Genomic DNA, 21311 nt, shown 5'->3' with positions numbered 1-21311 from the left:
GTCCAGATTTCATTTTGGCACTATATTTACAACACTGCTTCATGCTGTCCTGTAAAGAGTTATCCAGCATAAAAATGTCTGCTGGGTTATATTTAATTTCACAATAATCCTGGTCTTTCTGATGCAAAGTCCCACAAAATAAAACTTCTCAGTAGAGAGCAAGCACAGAGAGATCTATAAGGAAATATTCTCAATCCACGCATGCAAATAGACAGAGAAAGAGACATGACACAAGTTAAAAGACAGTTACCGGAAAGCCTGCTCGTCCAGGAGGACCCTGAAAAAGGGGTGAGAAAAGATTGGTACAAAAAAGACGGCGTAAACTTACAATATTGCAGAAAGAGTTCTCATCACCACAGATACCCAACACTGACCCAGGCCAGAATAAAATGCTGAGGGGAGATTTGAAAACTCCTGCAGTCAGGTAGCTAAGTTCCCTTTCTTGCAGGGCAGTTTCGCATTCTTTGCATGTAGACATTTTATTTTGGCCTTGGGGGTTCAGTGAAAACAGGCAGGCGCTAGAGAAAACAGCATTCCACAACTAAAGACATGAGAGACAACATTTCAATCAGTTCCTTCAGCAGATTGCTAAATATTGCTAATGCAGTAACATGCCTCTTTAAATCAAGTCAAATGTGCCTGGCAAACAGCTGTCATTACAGTAAAGTACATTTCAAATGACCTTTCTCAACATTTATGAACATACCATTTCATCACTTCAGTAGAAGACACATGCAAACATACGTACTAGCATGCAACAGTTTGCATTTGTTTGCTTGGAAATTTCACTTTATGTGCAGAGAAGACTCTGAACATTGAGACTGTCAGCTGACCTCACCCTGTCTCAGCCGCCTTCCTAAAGTGAACACGACCACATTTCAGCACAGGGACTTCCACCAAAAACAAAGTAAGTCGGAGGTAGACCTGCTAGCTTTCAATTACGGCCATGTTCCAGGAGCAAGAGGGACGGCATTGTCAAAAGTCAAGTGTGCTTTCTTTTCACCGGGGCAAGCGGAACACAGAATCAATGGTTCTTGTGCGAGCAGTTCTTTGGTAAAGGATGTCACATCAATTGCTTGCAAGTCCAAACAGGAACTCTTGACATTTTCCTAAATTCCACCAAAGCATTGATGGTTCACTGAGGACTATGATAACTGTTTGGAGGAGTTCCTGCTCTTGAATGCTGGCATGTCATCACTATTCCTCCTTAAGGAGTCCTCAGGGAGTGTTGCTAGCACTTCTCAGTGTGTGCGTGGGTGAGTGCTGGCTGACAGCAAGAGAGGGGAAGTCATTATCCTTACATCAGTAATCCTGGAGGGAACAGACATAATCACACCACTCATCTCCCATGGTGCTTTGATCCACAATGCCATGCAGACAGTTCATATTTTACAATAACTATAACCTTATTTTGATTGTTACCTACATATCTGGGGCAACCTGTGCACTGATGAAAGCATCAGCAGTACGAAGCATAAAGCTAAAAACATGACCAAAGGTGCACTCAAAAGTGAGTATCCAAAGTAACCTTTATGGTTCATGTGCCAAAGGCAGGTGCTGGTAAAATTGATGATTGATGACCAAAATTTGAGTGGTTTTAATCACTGAAATTTCATTTTTTAGTCAAATTTTACTGAATGATTTTTCATGTCTCTCTGTAAATTCCTCGTTAAATTGTTGACCATGCATAAAGTGTGTATAAAATGAACTTTATACGTAGATCGATCTACATTCCTCATTATAGCGTCGTGTGTGTTGTATCAAGCACGGATTGCCAATATCTGTTCCTTAATAAATTGAGGCCAAGAGTCATGTTTCCATTCCTGTATTTGTGGCATTTCCATCTCTTTTTTATTTGTTGACAAAAATGTTTTTTTTTTAATCACAAAAGGTTCATTTTTTATTAGATTTTGTCTCATCTTCATCCTGGAAAAAGTGTTGTTGAGAAATACTTTTAATCATAGTTTTAGCCAACAAAATGACTGGCACTGGCACTGTGTGAAACATCTACTAAAGAAATAAGACTTAGATTTAGATTTTTGTTTCAAACTGGGTCACTCATTTGTCTAATAGATTTTTTGTCTTCAGTAACGTTAGGCTAGTTGCCATTTGGACAGTGGATAAACAGATGCTACCATTTTCTCAGGCAATCACAAAAGTTTTTTGGATGTGTTGATTTGAGGTCAGCGGAGACAAAGTTTGAGAACAAGCAAAGACCAAAGACTGACTCACCTAAAAAAAAAAAAAGTTCCCAGCCAGTGTGACGGATGACCAACCACTTATGAAATTTTTGCTGCATTTGGTGCTTGATATTTTCGTGGCTTTTAATTAAAGACCTTGCACTCATCCATATGATAATAATTTCCATGCACTGAGTCAGACCCTCGGGGTTCTGGGTAAGTGAAGCAAGTGGCTACTGTTTGGCTAGCCAGATTGAGTAGTATTTCTGGAAAAGCACCATGGCAGTCAGAGGGCAGTGGAGGAAGGTGTATTGCCAGGTGCTGAGTGTGAACATACTACACATGGGTGCCTTCCCTTTGGCTTCAGGGTCTCCAGGGGCCGTCTGCAAGGGGCAGGGGTTACCTACCGCCGGAAGGGGCCCTTCATTGGAATTACACGGTAACCCTCCAACATGTGGCTCCCATTTGGCAAAGTGCCATTGAATGAAGGAGAATGGGGGGGAGGTATTCTAAAGCCCCCTGGGCCCCCACCACTTAATAAGGAGCAAGTAGAGATATATGGGAGAAAGGTATGACTTACTGTACCTCCATTTGGATTGGTGTCATTTTACCCAGCAACTGACTTTGTACGGCAGCAAATAAGCAATGTAAGGGAGTGACTGAACCTGAGCATGAAGATTAGCAATTAATCTTCAGCGGATATGCATTCTCCTTTTGTAGCTAAAATATATGCTCGTAATCCCTGTATAATGGCAGTGGTAAATTGTGGTTACATGTGTTGAGCTTGTGAAGCACCCCTTTTGCCAGTCCTGTTTAGTTTCATTGGAGTCAGCGGGTCTTTTCTCATCACCCCTGATTATTATAAAGTGTGTGCATGCACGTGGCCAAAGCAAGGGCCAAGACAGCCAAGCCCCTGTGATGTGACCTACGAGCAATGAGGGTCCATTATGTTTTCCAAAGGACAATGAGTTTACAAGAGAACAGAAAAGCACCAATTTTACATTTTTCATTTTACAGCTGCAGTCACACAGATAATTGAGTTATCTTAATTTTTTCATGTCAAGGTCTTAGTAATTAATACAAATAGCCCAGTTGGAAAAATTAGAGCTAGCATACTACAACAGGTTTACCAGGCCATATTTCTCTCCACATCAGATAGCAAAAAGAGGTGAAATTGTTTTATGTACACTACTCTCCTGCTCCCTTTAAATTTTGCCTGAATATGATCTTGAAAGCCACTTCTCAGTAGAGACAAAAAGTGTTCCAAAAGTGTGGAGTCTGTCAACCCATCTCTGAACTATCCATCATTGCGCTGGCCCTGAGCGAGGCCAAAACCCTCACCCTTCTCCTGCATCAGGATCCAGCTGTCACATCTGCACTCAATTTTTGCGTCCTGCCCAGGTGCTCCATACAGCTTGCCTTCTCTAAGGCTACATTCATACTGCAGCCTACACTGTTACTTCTGAATATCTGCTCATATCTCATTATTTTGGGTGACTGCTGATATCGACTCTGGGATGCAACCCACATCTGATACCAAAATGAACTTTTGACATCAATGTCAAACAAAATCATAATGAAGTCCTCACTTCTGTTTTTGCACATATGCTGCTCTGCTTGTTTAGCACACATTTCAAAAACGGTTAAGTATGTGCCTTTGAGTTCTGGTTGAATCAAGGCGTCTCCCCAAGTTGAGTATTTGGCTTTCCTCTTGTTGTCTCTCATTGTCCTCATGCTGATGGTGAATCAGCCAAACTGCTATGGACACTTTCCACTGTAATGTGAATGTAGTCTATGGCCCCCTGAGGGTGAGCACTAGATCTCATTGGTTCAGCTGTATATGCAAGGACGGGATTCTAAGACATAGGCGTTGGGCATGAGACAGGCCGAAAGAGGAGAGAGGTGGAATCTGAGCACGTCTTGGAGTTCACTGTGCTTAAGTCCAGAGGAGATGAAAGTGTATGAGAGTGGAAAATCTGCCTCTTTGGCTGACATCATGTACCTTAAAATCCTCCTCCGTAGGAACTATCTTTCATATTTTCCAGGGAGGGACATTTGGCAGAAGTGCTCATAAAATTCACATGTCTGTACAAATGTTGAATTCATACTGCTTTTCAGGCCACTGGTTCCCAAGCGTTTGCCACCAAGGCCCAAGAGCCTGCAGGTTTGCATTACAACCAAACAAGGTACCTCCTATTTGCACCTTAACACTTTAAACCTGAGAAGGGAAACTAATCATTAAAATTAGCTAGTATTGTGTTTGGATGGTGTCTTGATGGCACGGAGTTCAGAGGCACTATGAGCAGTGAATGCATACCAGCATTAGTCCAGGCACTTAAAATGTTCATTCCAAATGTAAATGACTGGTAGATTTAAAACAACATTGAACTTTGGCAGAGTGTTGGGTTGTAGAGTTCTATGGATGGGATATGAGTCCACATGGTAAAATATGCTCCATGCTCCCCTGGGCTGCTGATCCACAATCTGTGTTTCTATTGCTTCATTCACTTCCATATGGTGGGAAACCAGTGCCTACATAACACTTTTTGCAAATGTTGCAAAAGTGGATTATGCCAATATAAAGACCAAAATGTCCCAGTGCTCATTTCTAAGGAAATTAAATGGCTCTTTGCTTGTTATACAAGTATTTGAATTGAAAAGTAGGTCCGGCAGGTAGCGTCTGCAGGAAACATGCATTGTAAACTTGTGTTTTTTATATTGGCATAATGTGCGTTGTTCATATTCATATATATGTTAACCGTGTTATTTTGGGAGCTGTTTTTCTGCACTACCTGCGTGAATGGAGAGATAGAAATACAATATTGTGGATTATCAGCCCAGGGGAGCACACAAGCAACTAATGAGGATATTTCGCCACCATGTAAACTCAAATAAAGCCCAGGTAACTATACAACCCGACGCTCTACCAGAGTTCATTTTGCTTTAGGTTGTCTGTAATAGTCACAGCCTGTGTGGACAATATGAGGCCTTCATAACTACACAGCATATGGAGAAATCCATAAACCATGTATGCAAAAAATGTGCAATGTAAATACAGAATATGTGAATGACCGTTTATAAATAAACGTTGTGCACACAACACACATCGATTCAAAAAGGGTGCGTCCATGCAAGGCAAAACTCTGGCATACAACAAGTTTGACTGTATGCTCCACCTCAGAGATAATATGTCCCCTTCACATCCAAATGCAAAAAAGTAATAGCCACTTTACCCTACACAGGTCACATAAGGCCTCTTGTGTACTTACTGGAGGTCCTGCAAGAGAAACAGAGAGAAAGAAAAGAACAGTCAGTCTTATTTATTAAAAAAAAAAAACATATCAATGATTTATTTGTTTCCAGAATGAAATAATCTGTTTTTAATCTGTTCATTATCTGGAAAGCACGTCATTCCCACATGTTTTGATCAGTTCATAGTGCAATAAATATTGTGAAGTAACTTGAACATGTCTGAGAAAGATTCAACCTTAAAAATATAATGCTTCAGGGTCTTTACAGCACTGTGGAACTGATTTCACAAGAGCAACAAGAAAATGTGCACTCTGAAAATCTTAAATATTACAAATTAAGCAATTTTCAAGATTGAGTATGGCTCACTGATGTGTTCAACCTGTCTATTTCCATAATCAACAAAACACATGAGATTATTCTGCAGGCAGACATAGCCAAGCCAGGCCAGGCTTTCAAAGACATGTCACATTAGGTCATCGAAGCATAAACCAAAGTATCAGTTTCAGGGGCCTCGCCTTAATGCAGCGGATCATTGTGCATCTGAAAACTTCTGTGTGTAGTCTCTTGGGACTGCCACAGTGAGCCTGGAGAGTTTAGAACATTTCACTACCCTGGCAGCTTTGGAAATAGTTTGCCTACTAATCGATCTTGGGATTGATGGAAGGAGAGTCAGAGTGAGGGAGACCCAAGATGACACAACACCGTCTGGAGCCTGAGCTGGGAATGAACAGAGGACCAGCATTGTTCTGGTAAGAATTTCCTCCACACCCAGTCAAGATTAATGCAAAACACTCGGCAAAAGCAGCACAACCTTTTTTTCCACTCCAGCAATACAGTCCAATTTCCAATAACAGCAGGGATTAGACCAATATATCAGTTTGCTGATATTGTCGCAGACATTGGCCTTTTATTTTTTTAAAAATAAATAAATAAATCAGTAGATTAGTAATCATTACCTCAATAAACTAGTGGGTGGAACTGTCCACTTGGAATATGATGGATATGATGCATTTTAATTAATTACATTGTTATTGTATATTTATCAATATTACACTGGTTGTCAATGGGAAGTCCGTCAACATGGCAGAGTTTTAGGATATATGCCCCCACCCCTCCCACCCTCTACTCTCTCCAAAAATGGCCTTTTTAATAGACTCAGCTGTCCAAATCATGTAGACTCATTGGGTAGCTAGGTTTAATAAGGGCTCAGGACAGAGAAACCTTATGAAAAGGCTACTCTGATAGGTTGTAGAGGTTAGGCCAGCCTTTACAACTCTCATCAGAAACTTATGGCGGTGGGCGGATGGTGGTGGTGGGCAGATGGCCAGACTCAGTGCAGAACTCAGCCTAGTAAAAGAGACCTCTCACAAAAAATAAAAAAAAAAAAGAATCTGCTTCCCCTTGACCTTTCACAAGCACAATCAGAAAGCCCCCAGTCATCCGACAAAATCAATTACGGCTGAATCGAGACAGGGGTCAGTAAAGATGCCATTACGTCAATCACACCCAGGTGAGCAAAATCACTAATGACAAATCTCTTCCCAGAAATGTCAAACTGAATCCCCTGCATTATCTTCCGAACAGGTTTATTTTGTCTGCTTCTTAGACTGGTCAATCCCAGCGTAAGAGCCTCCTGTCAGATCAATTTGTTCACTGTGTCCTCTCATTAAACAAAAACCAGTTGGAGTAAGGAAATGTTAACAGTTATGGGCAAAGAACAGGAGAGTTTTACAGGGGACATAAATTTAAAAGTGTGTGAATAATGGCAGTCGGCACATAATCAGTTCAGGGCTAAATGAACTGGAGACTGACAGGGAACTGCTTGGTAAGGACAAGAAAGAAGTAGGGCTTCAGAGCTATACCACAAAAATGAGGGTAAGACTGGCATTAGTCAAAAGCTTTGTTATAAATTACTTTTTAATTACTTTTATTCTGTGGCACCTTTTAGAGGTGCCACAGAATAAAAGACTATGAAACAAAGTCTTTAAAAGAGTCGGCTTTACCCCAATGACTTGCAAAAACTGACAAGAGGGAGCACAGAACGTCTGGTCCCTCCCACAGCCCAAAAGACCAGCCTGACATGAGCAATAACATCCAGAGGTAAAGCACGATGCGGTCAGGGGTGACAAATTTTCCCCCTCTGGACCAGGCCATTATTCTCTCCTTTCCTGTTTTTTGTGGTGTGGTTTTTCTAGTAATTTGAGGAGGCATTTTTCTCAGCCTGTGCTGACTGGGCAAGTGCTTTTTTCATCACGGACCTGGGTAGAAGCAAAAGTCAAACCAAAAACTGTTACCCGCAGGTGATGTCTGGTTGCATTAGAGCAACTGGGTGTAGGGTATCCCTTGATGATGCTTTTTGCTTCACTTCACTTCACAGACTCCCAATCTCAAATGTTCTACTCACTATGAAAGAAAAAATTCACAATGTGACTGATGTTATCACCAGTAAACGCCCCTCGAGCCAGGGCTGTAGTCCTCAATCCAGTCTCAGTGTTGAGAACACTTTTCAAAGGTTTCTTCCTCCACCTTGTCTTGGCAACTAAAATTAAACTGACTCAGGTTTTCCCTCCCCAAAAAAAATTAAAAATTGAATTTTTACAAATTGCGTTGAGTACAAGAGGGGTACTATGAGCTGGGTTTGGTGACCTGGTAATTCTGGCTGGAAAAAGACAAGTCTGTTAAAAAAACTGACAGCTCCTTCTATTCCCTTTATTAGGAGTTAGATCCTACAAGCCTAAGGTCAAACCTATACTGAAATATGTACGCATGTTGTTTATCAGCCAATGAAACCGCCTGATCAATCAATGTGATTTTTCTTCCATGAATAATCTTTTTAAAAATAAATTGAGGGAGGCTTTGTGTACAGGCAAGTACTATGGGCAAGAATAGCTGACTAACTGGCAGAGAAGTTAACAAAATTGACCACTGGCAAAAGTTATGACACCAATAAGGCTGGCATTGATACACAGAGGACAAATTACATAAATTAAAAAAACTGTAACTTATTCAGTTACACAAATTTCCTCGTTCAACTTCCATGTCAGCAACAGACATCTGTCCAAAACACTGCTCTTACTAGTTAGCTGTAGTTGTTGTGTAAACCTTGCTGCAAAAATACAAACCATTTCAACTTTATGCAACCAGTTTCAACTTTACAGTTAACTCCATGAGATGATACACTGCCCTCAAAAGTTGCTGACAACGAGGTCGCATGAAAAAGTTTCACATGTCACATCAGCCTCAGTCTTGTCTTTGTCTCAGTCTTCTCTGCATCAGGTCTTGACTTAAACTGTCCAGATTTGATCTTGAAAATGACTTGGACTCGACAAGGGTGGTCTTGACTAGCCTTGCCTAAAACACTCATACCCTCCAGATTTTTCTTTGCTTGTGTTGTTACACTAGGTCAATATATGTAATAGTACTATAAACAGCTGCCATTCGGTATCATCAGTCCTACCTGGTTCCCCATTGCGACCTCTCTTTCCCCTCGACCCAGGAGGCCCTGGTTGAGAAACAACCAGCAGTTAGTGATAGCTCGCTATAAAGCAGTTTCTCTTTGCCCAGGTATGGCCCATCAGGTTAGGAACATCACATGGCATCAAACTAGACTCTAAACTTCAGTGGCACTCTGTGCTACTGATTGCAATCTGTGGATACTTTGTGTGAAGCTCAGGAAATGGGAAGGGATATTGCCAGTTTCTAAAACTAGATTTACAACTATTCTGTATGTTAATGTGCTATCCAGCCACATTACAAACAGCCAAAATCCAATAGCTTGTGAGAACTCAGTTAAAGCTCAGTTACTGGTTGGTGGAGAGAAGAACTGGTAATGTTCCAGTTATTCTTGCCATTGTGAGCCAGTCTCTAAAGCGTAAGCTTAAACCTCTCCTTCATGCAAGTATGGAGAAAGCAAGCATGGAAGCAACATTCCTGCTGCATTCTGGACCTGCCATCACATCCTGTTGGCTGGATCCACTCACAGGACATCTATAGACCACCTTGATCCAAAGGCACTTTGGAAGGCTTGAGGGAAGGGGGTTCAAATATAGCCCGTGTAGTGGCGCCTGACAAGGGGCCGCTGAAGCAAAAGCTTTACACGAAATGAGGAGTGGGCAGCACATGAAACACAATTTGCACACACACACAAACACACAAAAACACACACACATAAAAAGGGAAGTTGTTGGACTGCATTGATATCATGTATGCCGAGCCTTCTCCTCCATTGGGCTTAATGGTGTCCAAGTATCGCTAACACCTGTTGTTCCTGCTTATGTAAGGGCATTGGTTAGAAGTGGCCGGAAATGGAGATCTAATGTTGCATGCCAACATGCAAACACATGGGCGGGTCCCACTTTACTGCTCCCATTAGAGACAGTCATTTACGCAGCACTGACTCACATGTATTAAATGTCCGATGTGCTCGGAAACCTTGCTTAGCATATAAGATACAGTATAAGAAAACCATGTCATCTACCCTCTGTGCCCAAATGCTCTACTTGATACAAGTGACAGTACCAATAGAGCATAGTGTTTCAACTATGATCATTCCAAACTTTAAAACAAACGCTAGCCATAACCCCTTTATTTTCAGCTCACTTGACCTTTCGTGTTGCAGAGAGTACGCTGCTCTGGTGGGCAGGTGGGTTACCATCTTGAGACTATCCCTGTCCATGGATATAGATCCAGGAATAACCCATGGAATTTCAGCACTGAAAATACCCAAATCCAAAACCCACCACAACCCCCCTTTCCTGCCCAGTCTCTCAGATTCCCTGCTTCTCCAATTGCTCTTGTAAACACAGCAGTGGTGGTGCAAATGTGTTGGCTGTCAGGCTTCCGTTTGGTGAGCGCCACAGAGAGATTTGAGGAAATATTCTGTGTTGGGAGACCAGTGGAAGATGCAGCATGTACAACGAACCTTGCCAAAAATGTATCAAAGCAGGTTTTAGCCCACCTTGTTAAATAAATGCGAAGTCCCAATGGCCATGTCATGCTCCATGTTTGTAAGCTGACAGGAAAACAGTGAAAACAGTATTGAAGCTCATGCTGAAAGAGCCTAAAATCTCTAAAATATTAAAAAGATATCTCCATGTAATGCCATTTCTATCTCCACATAGTATTATTTCTGTTAGCTCTCTGGTGAAGGAGCCCCTTTAGAGAGGATCCCTGGAGCACTTTAGTCAAATGTTTTTACTTTGGACCATTATGGTGCTTTATGGCAGTGGTTCCCAAGCCAGTCCTCAAGGATCCCCTTTCCTGCGGGTTTTTGTTTCAGCTCTACTCTTTCACACCTGATCCATTTAAGGGCTTCATGCTGATTGGCTGAAACAGATCTACCTGAACATGGTGTGCATGAAGGTGCGAGGGCCTTAATTGAGTCAGGTGTGCAAGACTAGCGATGGAACAAAAACCTGCAGGACGGGGGGATCTTGAGGACTGGCTTGGGAACCGCTGTTTTATGGCACTGACCATAAAAGAAGAAAAAAGAAAAAAAAACATGAAATGCTATATCTTTTAACACTGCATTCCTTGCAAAAAATGTTGAGAAACACATTAGGTTTTTATTCTGATTTACCATTTTCTTTGTTCTAATAAATTTGAATTCTCTAGTCATTCCAGTAGCATCTGGAATAACTACCCTAAAGATAAAACCCTTGAAGAGCCTTCCTTTTTCTGTTTAGAGTTGCAAAGCTGGTAACCAAGGCGTTGAGAGTTATCCACTAGAGGGTTTTTTTGCAGGACCAGTAGGGGACACTCCATGCTTTAGTCTATGGGGACTCTGAAGCCTTGGTACACTGATTGTAAACACTGCTTTGTAAGACAGCTTTAATTTGAACTTTGGGAGGAAGTATTCCACAGTGTTCTGAATCAAAGCATCACCTTTAGCACCATCAGTTTATGCCTTTCACTGAAGAGATTTTTCACTGTCAAAACGTTGGAGTGACTAAGGAATAATTTTTTGATGCATGGACAATGTCTTGTGAAGCACACAGTGCCTAAATGCTACGTTTACATGTATTGTTAACCTGATTTTCTCACCATACATTATTTTGAATTGTTTAACCACTGAAACATCATGGCCCAGTATTTGGAATTTCTACAGGATGTGTATATGTTGTGAAATAAAAATTTATTTATATACACTGTACCCATAGATCTTTTTCATCACAAACAACAAAGAAGAAAATGCCAGATTTGGCATTGGTCAATAAAAAATAAATGCAATATGCCAATCTTATTGGAGCTTAAACTCCACTTTCAGGTAAAGAGTTTCATTTCAAGTGACAGAAGAATGCCACTTTTGGCAGAGAATGTTCAAGCATTCACACATGGCAATCATAAATTGCATGACTCTCAAGCTGTACAATTTAAATTCTTATTTTTTTCTTTTTTTTTGAGAGTAAAGGAATACTTTTAAATAACAGTCGATTAGTCGGTTTTGCTGTGTAAATTCACTTTCACACTTCAAGGATTTTCAGCTGCAGTTGTGCAAACAGTAGAGGGGATTTACTATGGGGTGTGTATCTGTCGAAGGACAAGAAAGACTGAACTTTTGCACTTGTGTCACAGGGAGGGAAAATTACTCCACCCCTTATTGAGATCTGGAAAAATCATTTTTCAAATTTTATGCCTTTTCACTATTGTTGCATATAACCCCCCTCACACATTAAGATCCTCAGTTTCCACATAAAAAATACAGATACGCATACAGATACTTCTGAGGAGGCGAGCGAAGTCAGCTGACTCCTTTGAAAAAAATGAAATACTTTGGTCCGTTCTATGCTCCTGTACTGTCACTGCATCCACAGGGAACTAATAAACGCTAACAACGGTCATATTGGGTTCCAAGCCCTCCACAAAAATATCAGATCTGGACAAACCAACAGTTCATCAAACACCCCATCCCCTGCTCATTTCCAACCTGTCCTGGGAAGAGAGAGGCCTCATGAAAAAGATTGAATGTCCTGAACAGTAGAGAGCTAACCAGTGGGAGCCAGCACAAAGGCCCTCATTCTTCATCCTCATCCTCGTCATATACCCATATACAAGGCAGTTGACCCATTCCTAAGCAGGCCTTGTAGCTTTGTCGCTCTGTTAAACGTGAAGTCATGGCTTTAAAGCTGCCTGTGATTTCTTTGGCTCATGCTAGGCTGATGTCATGCGATGAGAAAATGTCAAATGTGAAGGCATGGGAGGGGAGCTCTTCTTTATGAAAAGATGCTTTCTAATACTGCTGAAAAGCCACTTTGAAACTCTAGGGGTGATATTGCTTTGGCTGTCTGACAGAAGGTGGATACTTCTTGGACACGTGAGTGGAGCACAAGCCTACACATCCATTCAGATTTCCTATATGCCATTTATTTTGTAGATGCTGGTTCATGGCCAAGGGCTGGAGTTTCCTATGTGGAGTTTTGCTTATTTAGCCTCCGTGGGATGTGATGCTATGGGTAAAGAGCCCAGGCTGTGGAGCCAATATGCTTTAGGGTTGGGAGGGGCGGCAACATGCAGTATTCTCTATTTAAATGTCCATGTGCAGGTTGTAAAAGGCGTTTTCACTTAAGACCACTGAAGAATTATACAGGATATGTGATGCATCAGCACAAATGCAACCCAAAGAACCTGCCATTACCATGCATTATACACATAACATTACATTTCATTAAATCCCCCTATTCAGTTTCATTTAGTGCCATTCCTGTCAATCCTGGAATGGGGGAAATGACTGAGTAGCTGTTTTACTCTCTATGCCAAATCCTTTGGTAGGGAGACTGGAATATTTTCCAACAACCCTTGGACCACAAAAAAACAACGCCACTAAGCCTGGGATTAAATAATTACACAGTGGCTCTTACAGCCGATCACCACAAAGACGACATTGTACTTGTGCCAAAAAAGCCACTATTAACCTGACTTAACCATTATTCTCCAAAATTGCTCTCAGGAGGGGGAAAAGGCACGCATTAAAAAACTTCAACAGTTCCACTCCAGTCGGGACAGAAGGAAAGCTTCCTAATGCGACCCATTGAAGTTAGCAGTCTAAAGCGGAGGGTGCATAAATCTTGCCTTTGTTTTCCCATCCACTGCACTATGCTCTATTTGAATCACAGACTTTACAGCAAGAATCGACCTGTGGCTGCAGCACAATTCAAACTCACAGTTGCAGGTCTACGCCAGCTCCAGAGAGGCTCTATGTGAATGTACTCTTAAGGGTAAGGAAGTTAACCTTTCCAGTTCGAGGCTGTGAGTCATGTGCTGCATGTGCAGGACTGGTATCTGTGGATTAGCTTGTTGAGTGATGAAAGACATACTATATTTACTACGTACTGTATACAGTGGGGTCTAAAAACCTACAGTATACAGCGGACCCACTGTATAGTGAATATCCTCCACATCATGTTCCCACACAACAAACACTTCACTTGGTGCACTGGAAACTAATAAAGCTCAGGGTCTGTTATTAAGAAATTAGGCTAAACAGCGGTGCCCGGGGATACTAGGTTACATTTCCCTGACTTGCTAATTCACCTAACCACTAGAAATGCACAGTCAGGGCCTTTTTGCAGCAGGCCAGCACTTTTAATGAGCCTTTAGCCGTGGCTCCTCTTTCATTGACTTAATGGTGGGGTTGCATTCAGACACACTGAAGGATTATTCAGGTTGACATTGGTTTTGCTTTTGTGCATGGTGAACTGTTGTTAGACCTTTAGGGCAGGGATTAACAGGACACAAAAGATCTGTGGCAAGAGAAGAAATCTGTTTGAGTTTACGGCAAGAGAAGGTGGTGTTTTAGGAAAAAAAAAAAGACAGGTCAGCTGATTTGAAGGATCGGACCTCACCTTCAAACAAAAGCAGAAAAAAACTAGATGGCACTCAGTAAAGCACGTACTACGCATTTCCACATGTTGGATATTCAAGGACGTTAATCATGCCCACCATCAAACTAAATTCGGCAAATCAGTGTGAAAAGTGAATCAGTTCTTCCTTGGCCCAGTTTTCATAGCTTTTAGAGACATCCTGCCAGCAAACAAACAAACAGACACACAAATGGAACGGGGTGAAAACAACCCTGTCCACTGGTGGAGCTAAAGAGCAAAATTATTGAATTTTAATTAATTTATTAATTGCCCGATTAATTAAAAATGAGCTCTCAATAGGTAATTCAGGTTACCTCGAACTATTAAGTCATAGATCAGGAGGATGACTTTTAAACCTTTGAAACCTGAGCAAATTCACTTGGTTTCTTTCATAACCACAGGGAAAAAGGGGGAAATTAGCCAAACAAAAAAAAAAAAAAAAAAAGTATTGGAACATTAATGAAAAAAAAATACCAGAATTTTTTTTTTTTTTTTTTTTTTTTTTTTTTAAAGCTAAATAAAAATTACAAGAACTCTATATTTATAATTCTCAGATGTATATATTTATAGGTTTAATCAGTGATACTGGCTCAACATCAGATTTCTCATGCCTGAGGCTGGATGCTGCCTCAGACGCCTTTAACACCTGCCAGGTCCAGATGCCAAAGATAATACTGAAATAATATTGACCTGCACTTCACTATTAATGATAGCATGTGTATAAAGTCAGAGCCACAAAGGAAGCCCGGTCGTTGCCGACCCAAGTCAGCCCCTGTTCACTGAGTTCAGATTGCCTCCATCTGATCGCAGACAAGACGCAGGACCAGCAGATTTAAGAAGTCATTTGTCCCTGCTGGTCTTTTGAATTACATCCATATGTCATTTTGTGTTTTTTTGTGTGAATTGTTTGTGTGTTGATTGTTGATGATGATTGTATTTACTGCTGGCTCTGCAACAAATTGCCCCTCAGGGATAATAAAGAATACCTTGACCTTGAAAGGAAAGTAGCAAAAGGCATTGTAATAAATACATGAATAAATAAATAAATAAATAAATAAATAAATACACAAGGTCAAAATGTGTAGGTTTCCAATGACAGAGCCACCGGAAAAGGCTTCTTCTCAACGCCTTCGGTGAGGATGCGCCCACCTCCCACGCTGTAACCCAAGAGGGGCCCCTGTGCTGTTAAATAACCTTCAGAAGTCCACAGGCCTCTGTCATGAAAACCAATATGTCATCCAGCCTGCACTTCCTTTGCTGTATGTCACCAGCTAAAGGAAACAGCATAGCTTTGGGAAGCCGGACGGCAGACAGAGACAGAGAGCAGCACGTGGAACCAGAGATAGCGGTCGCAATTCATCCACTTGAGTTTTAAACTCGTCAGGAATTATTCAAATGTATCCTGTGGGCTTTGGACCGGTTCCCTAAAAGGTCTGGGTAGGGAGGATGTATGTCTGAGGTGGGAGTTGAAGTGAAAGCTTGATTGTTGGCGAAGTTTTAACAGGCAGTGATTGTGCCAGAGGAAGATATCTTCTGTGTTCTCCATGGATGGGGATTTGGCTCGGATGCAATGGCACGCAAAGCTTTAGCAGCAAATTAATAAAGCAAACAAGCCCATGACAGATGATAGGGAAGCTATGTCGAGTGTCTTTCTTGATTTCCTATTGTCTGATTCGATAATTACTCTTGGATTATTTTCCATGCCTCCTCTCCCAATAAATAAACAATCTAGTCATCGCCTCATCTCTCAACGACAGAAATACACAGTGACTGGGCTCGTTTTTCTGTCAATGAAAAGCAAATAAAAGACTGAACAGTTAAACCATTGAGGGACTTTAAAAGTTGTGCATGTGGGCCCTTCACAGCATGAGGTTCAGGACAGTTCACATGCAGGGCAGCAGCAGAAAGTAGGAAACAAAAAGTTCCTTATATGATATAGGTGGACACTTTTAACATGTCAACCAAAAGTGATTCGTTTTTTTTTTTTTTTTTTTTTTTTTTAATCTGAAGCTGCTGATAGCCAGTATTATGTGGGGATATAGTCAATGTCGTTAAAATTTAAGTGTATTATGTAAACATAGAAAACTGTTGTTATTATTAAATATCTTTTGAATTAAACAAAACAAAGAGAATACTGAAAAAGCAAACACTATTAAAAAAATCTTAATGAACAGATAAATCCATACAAGAGCTAGAGAGTAACATGTTTCATATCGGAGAGGAAAGACATGGACATACCGACATCCTATATTCAAAAAAGGCAGATATTAGTCTGATATATCATAAACCGAAAAATCTGTCTAACCCTAATTAACAGCATATTATCCTTTTGAAACCTTAGCAGAAAGAGTTCCTTTGGGGTGTTCAAAGCACCTACAGATTATTCCTCACGGGAACAAATATGAGGATATGTGAGATCACTTGGTCAATACATTTCCAAACTTTCCACTGTGTAGCGGCCTGACCTTAAACCTTGCTGCTTTTGTTGTGTGCATGACAGCACTATTTTCAATAGCTTATAGAAAGCAGCCTCTAATAATAGACCAGGCACGTGCACAGCACCCAGCTTGTTACACTGTAAGCATTATCTTGGCGCCACTCTCTTCCATTGAGCAGCACATTAACAAGAGACAGTGGTCGTCATGGGAGGAAAACCCCACCTCTTTCTGACCCGCAAGCACATTATTTAGCCCAGACAAATGGCATCTTGGTGAAGGTTAAAACAACAAATTCACCACAAATGTAAGTCTGTGGAGTGTTTTATGTCTGGGTTAAGACAACAGCGGATGCATTGTGCGAGCTCACACGCTTGCCCTTTCTCCATCCTTTGAGGCCAAAACTTGACGATTTTGCTGAGAGAGTGATCTGAGACATTATCTAGATGGTGTTGCTGTTTTTTGGGGCTGGTAAATGAATTATTGGCGGAGTCTTGCGAAAACAGTCCTATGAAAACAAACAAGGAGAAGTGCAGTGAGTACATTATATCAACAGGTAGCCACGAGATATCGGATTTCGGCGTGCATTTATAACAAGGCCTCGCATGTTTTTGTCACAAATCAGTGGTGTTGGCGCCACATAATACTGACGTTTCCTCTCATTTCATAAAGAGTTATGAGAGAGCAAAATGAAACGGGAGTTGATACTCCGTCCTAGCCAGGGCCTTGTTTATTGAGCTTACATAATGGATTTTTACGCACCTCGGACAAATTTAGTGCAACTGTGAGCTCCAGGAATTTTTATGAGCCAACATTTTTCAACTTGTGACTCCAATTCTCAGTGTTATTTGGCGTGGGGCAGCTGACATACATCATAATTTTCTGAAAAATGTAATCACAGCATGGATTTTACATGGCAATTAGTCGCTTTCCTGACACCCTGCGGTCTTAAAACAACCAAAACAGACTGGCTCGCTCTCCTCAGGTTCCCCGTTTGTAGACCGTTCTGTCATCTTTCAGCAGTGAGTGAAGCAAACGCTTTGAGCTCCGCTTTGTCACATTGCTAATGTGAAATATCACAGACGTCAAATCTCCCTATGGACCACCGGCTTGGAGGCTCATTCTCCACTTCAATTCATAACTCAGTCCTCTGCCAAGTTCAAGAATGAGGTGGTGTGCGGATTTAAAGAGACGATTCATTCTTAAATTGAGTTACCAGGCAGAAGTATCTTGCCACACTACGCCATGCGAGCTATTAAAACAGAAGCTCAGACAGAGAGTGAGATTGCTGAAATAAATGGAAGGGAACTCTATGCTTTTACCATGTGTGCTGCTGGAGTTTGGCATTTGGCCAGCCTCACACTGCACACTAACTCCTAGTGTTAAGAAGAGGGCTCTCGCTCTAATGGCTCTTGCCTGTTGGGCTAATTACAAAAGCAGAACCACCAGCATGCACATCCCAAGTCTTACGTGTTAAAGGGGACTAAAGGGGTCTGGCTCTAATCAGAAGTGGAACAAACCTGAATTGTACTAACACAGAAAGAAAAGAGAATAGAAAGAAACACATAAGAAATGAAAATATTTGACCACCTCTCGAGATTTTATCTGGAAAACCTTTGATATTTGAGTAGAGAAGACTCTTGGTGGTAATAATGCCTGTTGTGATTGTGTAGAAAGGTAGGTAAGGTAGAAATCACAAACTTAAAAGTAATCCACAGCCAAGCGCCTGCCCATGCTCAAATTATGAACATTTGGCCACCGATGTGCAATCGAGGCCTTGAAGTGTTTCTGTAGCTCATGAAACTGAAAGATGAGCTCGAGGTTCAACTTAAGCCCCCCGACCCGCTCAGTCTGATGGTAGGACCACAGCAAAGCTTGGATTTCAGCTTCTCTGGAATAACATCCTGGCCACAAACCAACCCACCCCCTGCCACCTTCTTCCCAACGCCCGAGCCCTTCTGAAACTCTACATCAAGCAAGAGGCTGACAAACACAGAATTTCTGAAGACTGACACTGATGTTTTTGGATTGAAGCCACTTGCCTGGTATTCTGTGCTCATAATAAACATCTTCAATAACTTTATCTCCATGGCCCAAAAATACCAAGTGTTCAGTGTCTACCCAGCTTTTCATTCTTGGCAGGTGGGGGAAACCTCTTACACAACACGCAGGTTATGGGATACTAAACCTCTCCTTTGAAACACTAATACAGGTTTTGGAAAGCCAATACCAATACTGACATTTTTGGATCAAAGATGCTTACAGCCGACAGTTAGTGCTGATACCTGAGATCTTTCAGTTTTACCATTTTTGAGTCAAAAGTATGTTACCATGGCAGGATGGAAAGCCGTCTGAAACAGCACTAAGAAGAAGAAGAAGAAGAAGAAGAAGAAAAGCATGCATACATGGGGATGAAAATGTCTCATTTGAATCAGTTTATGTTAAGGGATTTTTGCCCCCAGGCAGGTGGTTTTGCTCAGTTATTGGTATTGATGCTCATTTTTAATAGAAGACCAGTATAGGCCTGATCTACCGGTCTAAGCTCTCACCACAGCTCACCATGACTACGAGGACTGCTACAGTCACTTAAGCATCTATGAGTGTGACTTGTCCACAGCTGAGAAAGGGCCTCCATCGTCATAAGTTAGCGAGTAGTTTGTCACTAGCAGGGACACCTGAATGTCACAAGGCCAGGCTCAGGCTGGGAGCTGTCAGCACTGGCATTACTCAGCTGGTCCAGTCCAAAACAAATGAATCAGGAGCACTTTGAAACAGGATGGGTGCAAACAATCAATTCCAAATAGCACCGAGGAATTCTTTAGGCTATTTATCTTGATGTGTAACCTGACACCCACATTTAGTGGAAGTAACAGAAGTGAAAAGACGGATGATCAAAAATGTGTAAACACATTTAATTCCCAGAAAAATCATGTCCTCTGGCGGCAAATGGGCTAATTCAGGTCAGTCAGTTCAGGGTGAGATTCCTCACCCCTCTGTGCTTTTGGGTGTTGTAACTCACCCTCTGGCGGCCATATTGGAGGTCTTCAGCTCAGGCAACAGTAACATGTAACTGCTGTTTACTTTTAAAAATGTTCGACTCGGCTGTCTCAGCAGAATGCCAGATTTGTGTTTAGGCAATGTCAACTTGCTAGCTAGCAAACCACACTCTCTGCTGAGCTGGTCATCACTGTGTGACTGGAAACACGCTGCACACAGGCCGCCATGTTTAGGAGAAGCTGGAGGCTAGCATTAGCAATGACTAGTGGCCACAGGTTAACATGAAATAGGTTACTTTGCTAAACTGACACGCTTCTCAAGTGGTGGTAATTCCGCTGATTGAAACAATTTTTCCATGACAAAAGCCATGATAAATTATCATGACATTTTCATCAACAAATAAAAACGAGACAAAAATTCCACAAACTGACAAAGGAAAAGACAGCGCTTTACCTCAGTTTGGAGGGGAAAAGACATACGAGCAAACTTTACTTTTTATATTAAGCAGAGAACATTAACAAAAGCTAAATAAAAAATACAAAAAGCGACCATGAGGACTGCAGGTCAATCTATGTTTTAAGGTCTCTACCAAACAATTTAATGAGTTATTTACAGAGAAAAAAGTCTTAACAATGAGTCAGTAGAGTTAAACTAACACATAGTTTTCTTCGACTAAAACCACTGTCACAAAAACTCAGATAAAAGTATCACAATTCAAATGACTGAAAATGAAAATGCATTTGAGGCAAAAGACACACTAGAATTAAATCACAAGGAAAACATGGAAAACCAATCTGCAGTATAACTACATTCATTTTGTTGCCTGATAATGTCATCAGTTTCCATATCAATATCTTGGCTCCAGTCTCCACTCTTAACAGAGAAATCACTTTGTCTTTCATCTGTTAGCTTGCCTAGATTGCCATACAGTGATATATGGTGATATACAGGGCTAAATCTTTTATGATCATACACATACTCTGGTGTTTTCAAATAAATCACATTGTTGTGTAAGCAGTTCCTCTATGTATGTATGTAATACATTATAAGCTGTGTTTGCTATCATTACTGTACTCTCCATAGAGGAAATGATGGCAGCTGATCAACTAGGGAGCCTGAGAGCTGAAAGCACATCTAAATAAACTGATCATTAATTAGCTCTATATGTCATCACCATGTGTGAATGTGCTGTGGGACTTATCTGTATTACTTTACATGACAGTAGTGTATCCTTGCCAGACATACTATAAATGAGGATTTCAGCAACACGGGAGAGCACTGTAGTTCCTGTGGCAAATTTTCAAGACAGTGCCCACTGAATTGTCTACTAGCTCTCTTTCTCAAAATAAACTGCAATGGCCGATGAGGGATGGCATGTCCACTGCAAAGACAAACAAAAGTGAAAAGCCAAATCACATGTAGGGATCGGGTTTCGCACAGAGCAGCCCCAAATGAGAAAAACAGTCCTGGCCGCAAAAGCGGCAGTTTACCTCCAGCTTGGTGGAGTTATGTCTGACATGACATTCTTGCATTCCTTCATCTCACCGCTGCCAACCCTTTCCCCTCTCCCACTTTTCTGTCCTCCTCTC

The 21311-nt window shown here is 41.3% G+C and overlaps 1 protein-coding gene across 1 annotated transcript in view; it reads right to left on the bottom strand.

Annotated features, from left to right (window-relative positions):
- col13a1 (collagen, type XIII, alpha 1) overlaps positions 1-21311 on the bottom strand; it is a 118987-nt gene that overhangs the window by 57479 nt on the left and 40197 nt on the right. The window contains 2 exon segments of the mRNA XM_030069933.1: positions 251-277; positions 5450-5457. Of these exon segments, the coding sequence (XP_029925793.1) occupies positions 251-277; positions 5450-5457 (35 nt within the window).

Source organism: Myripristis murdjan, chromosome 15 (assembly GCF_902150065.1).
Source record: "Myripristis murdjan chromosome 15, fMyrMur1.1, whole genome shotgun sequence".
NCBI lineage: Eukaryota > Metazoa > Chordata > Actinopteri > Holocentriformes > Holocentridae > Myripristis > Myripristis murdjan.
The sequence above is the reverse complement of the archived record's forward strand: the minus strand, read 5'-3'. Positions and strand labels throughout refer to the sequence as shown.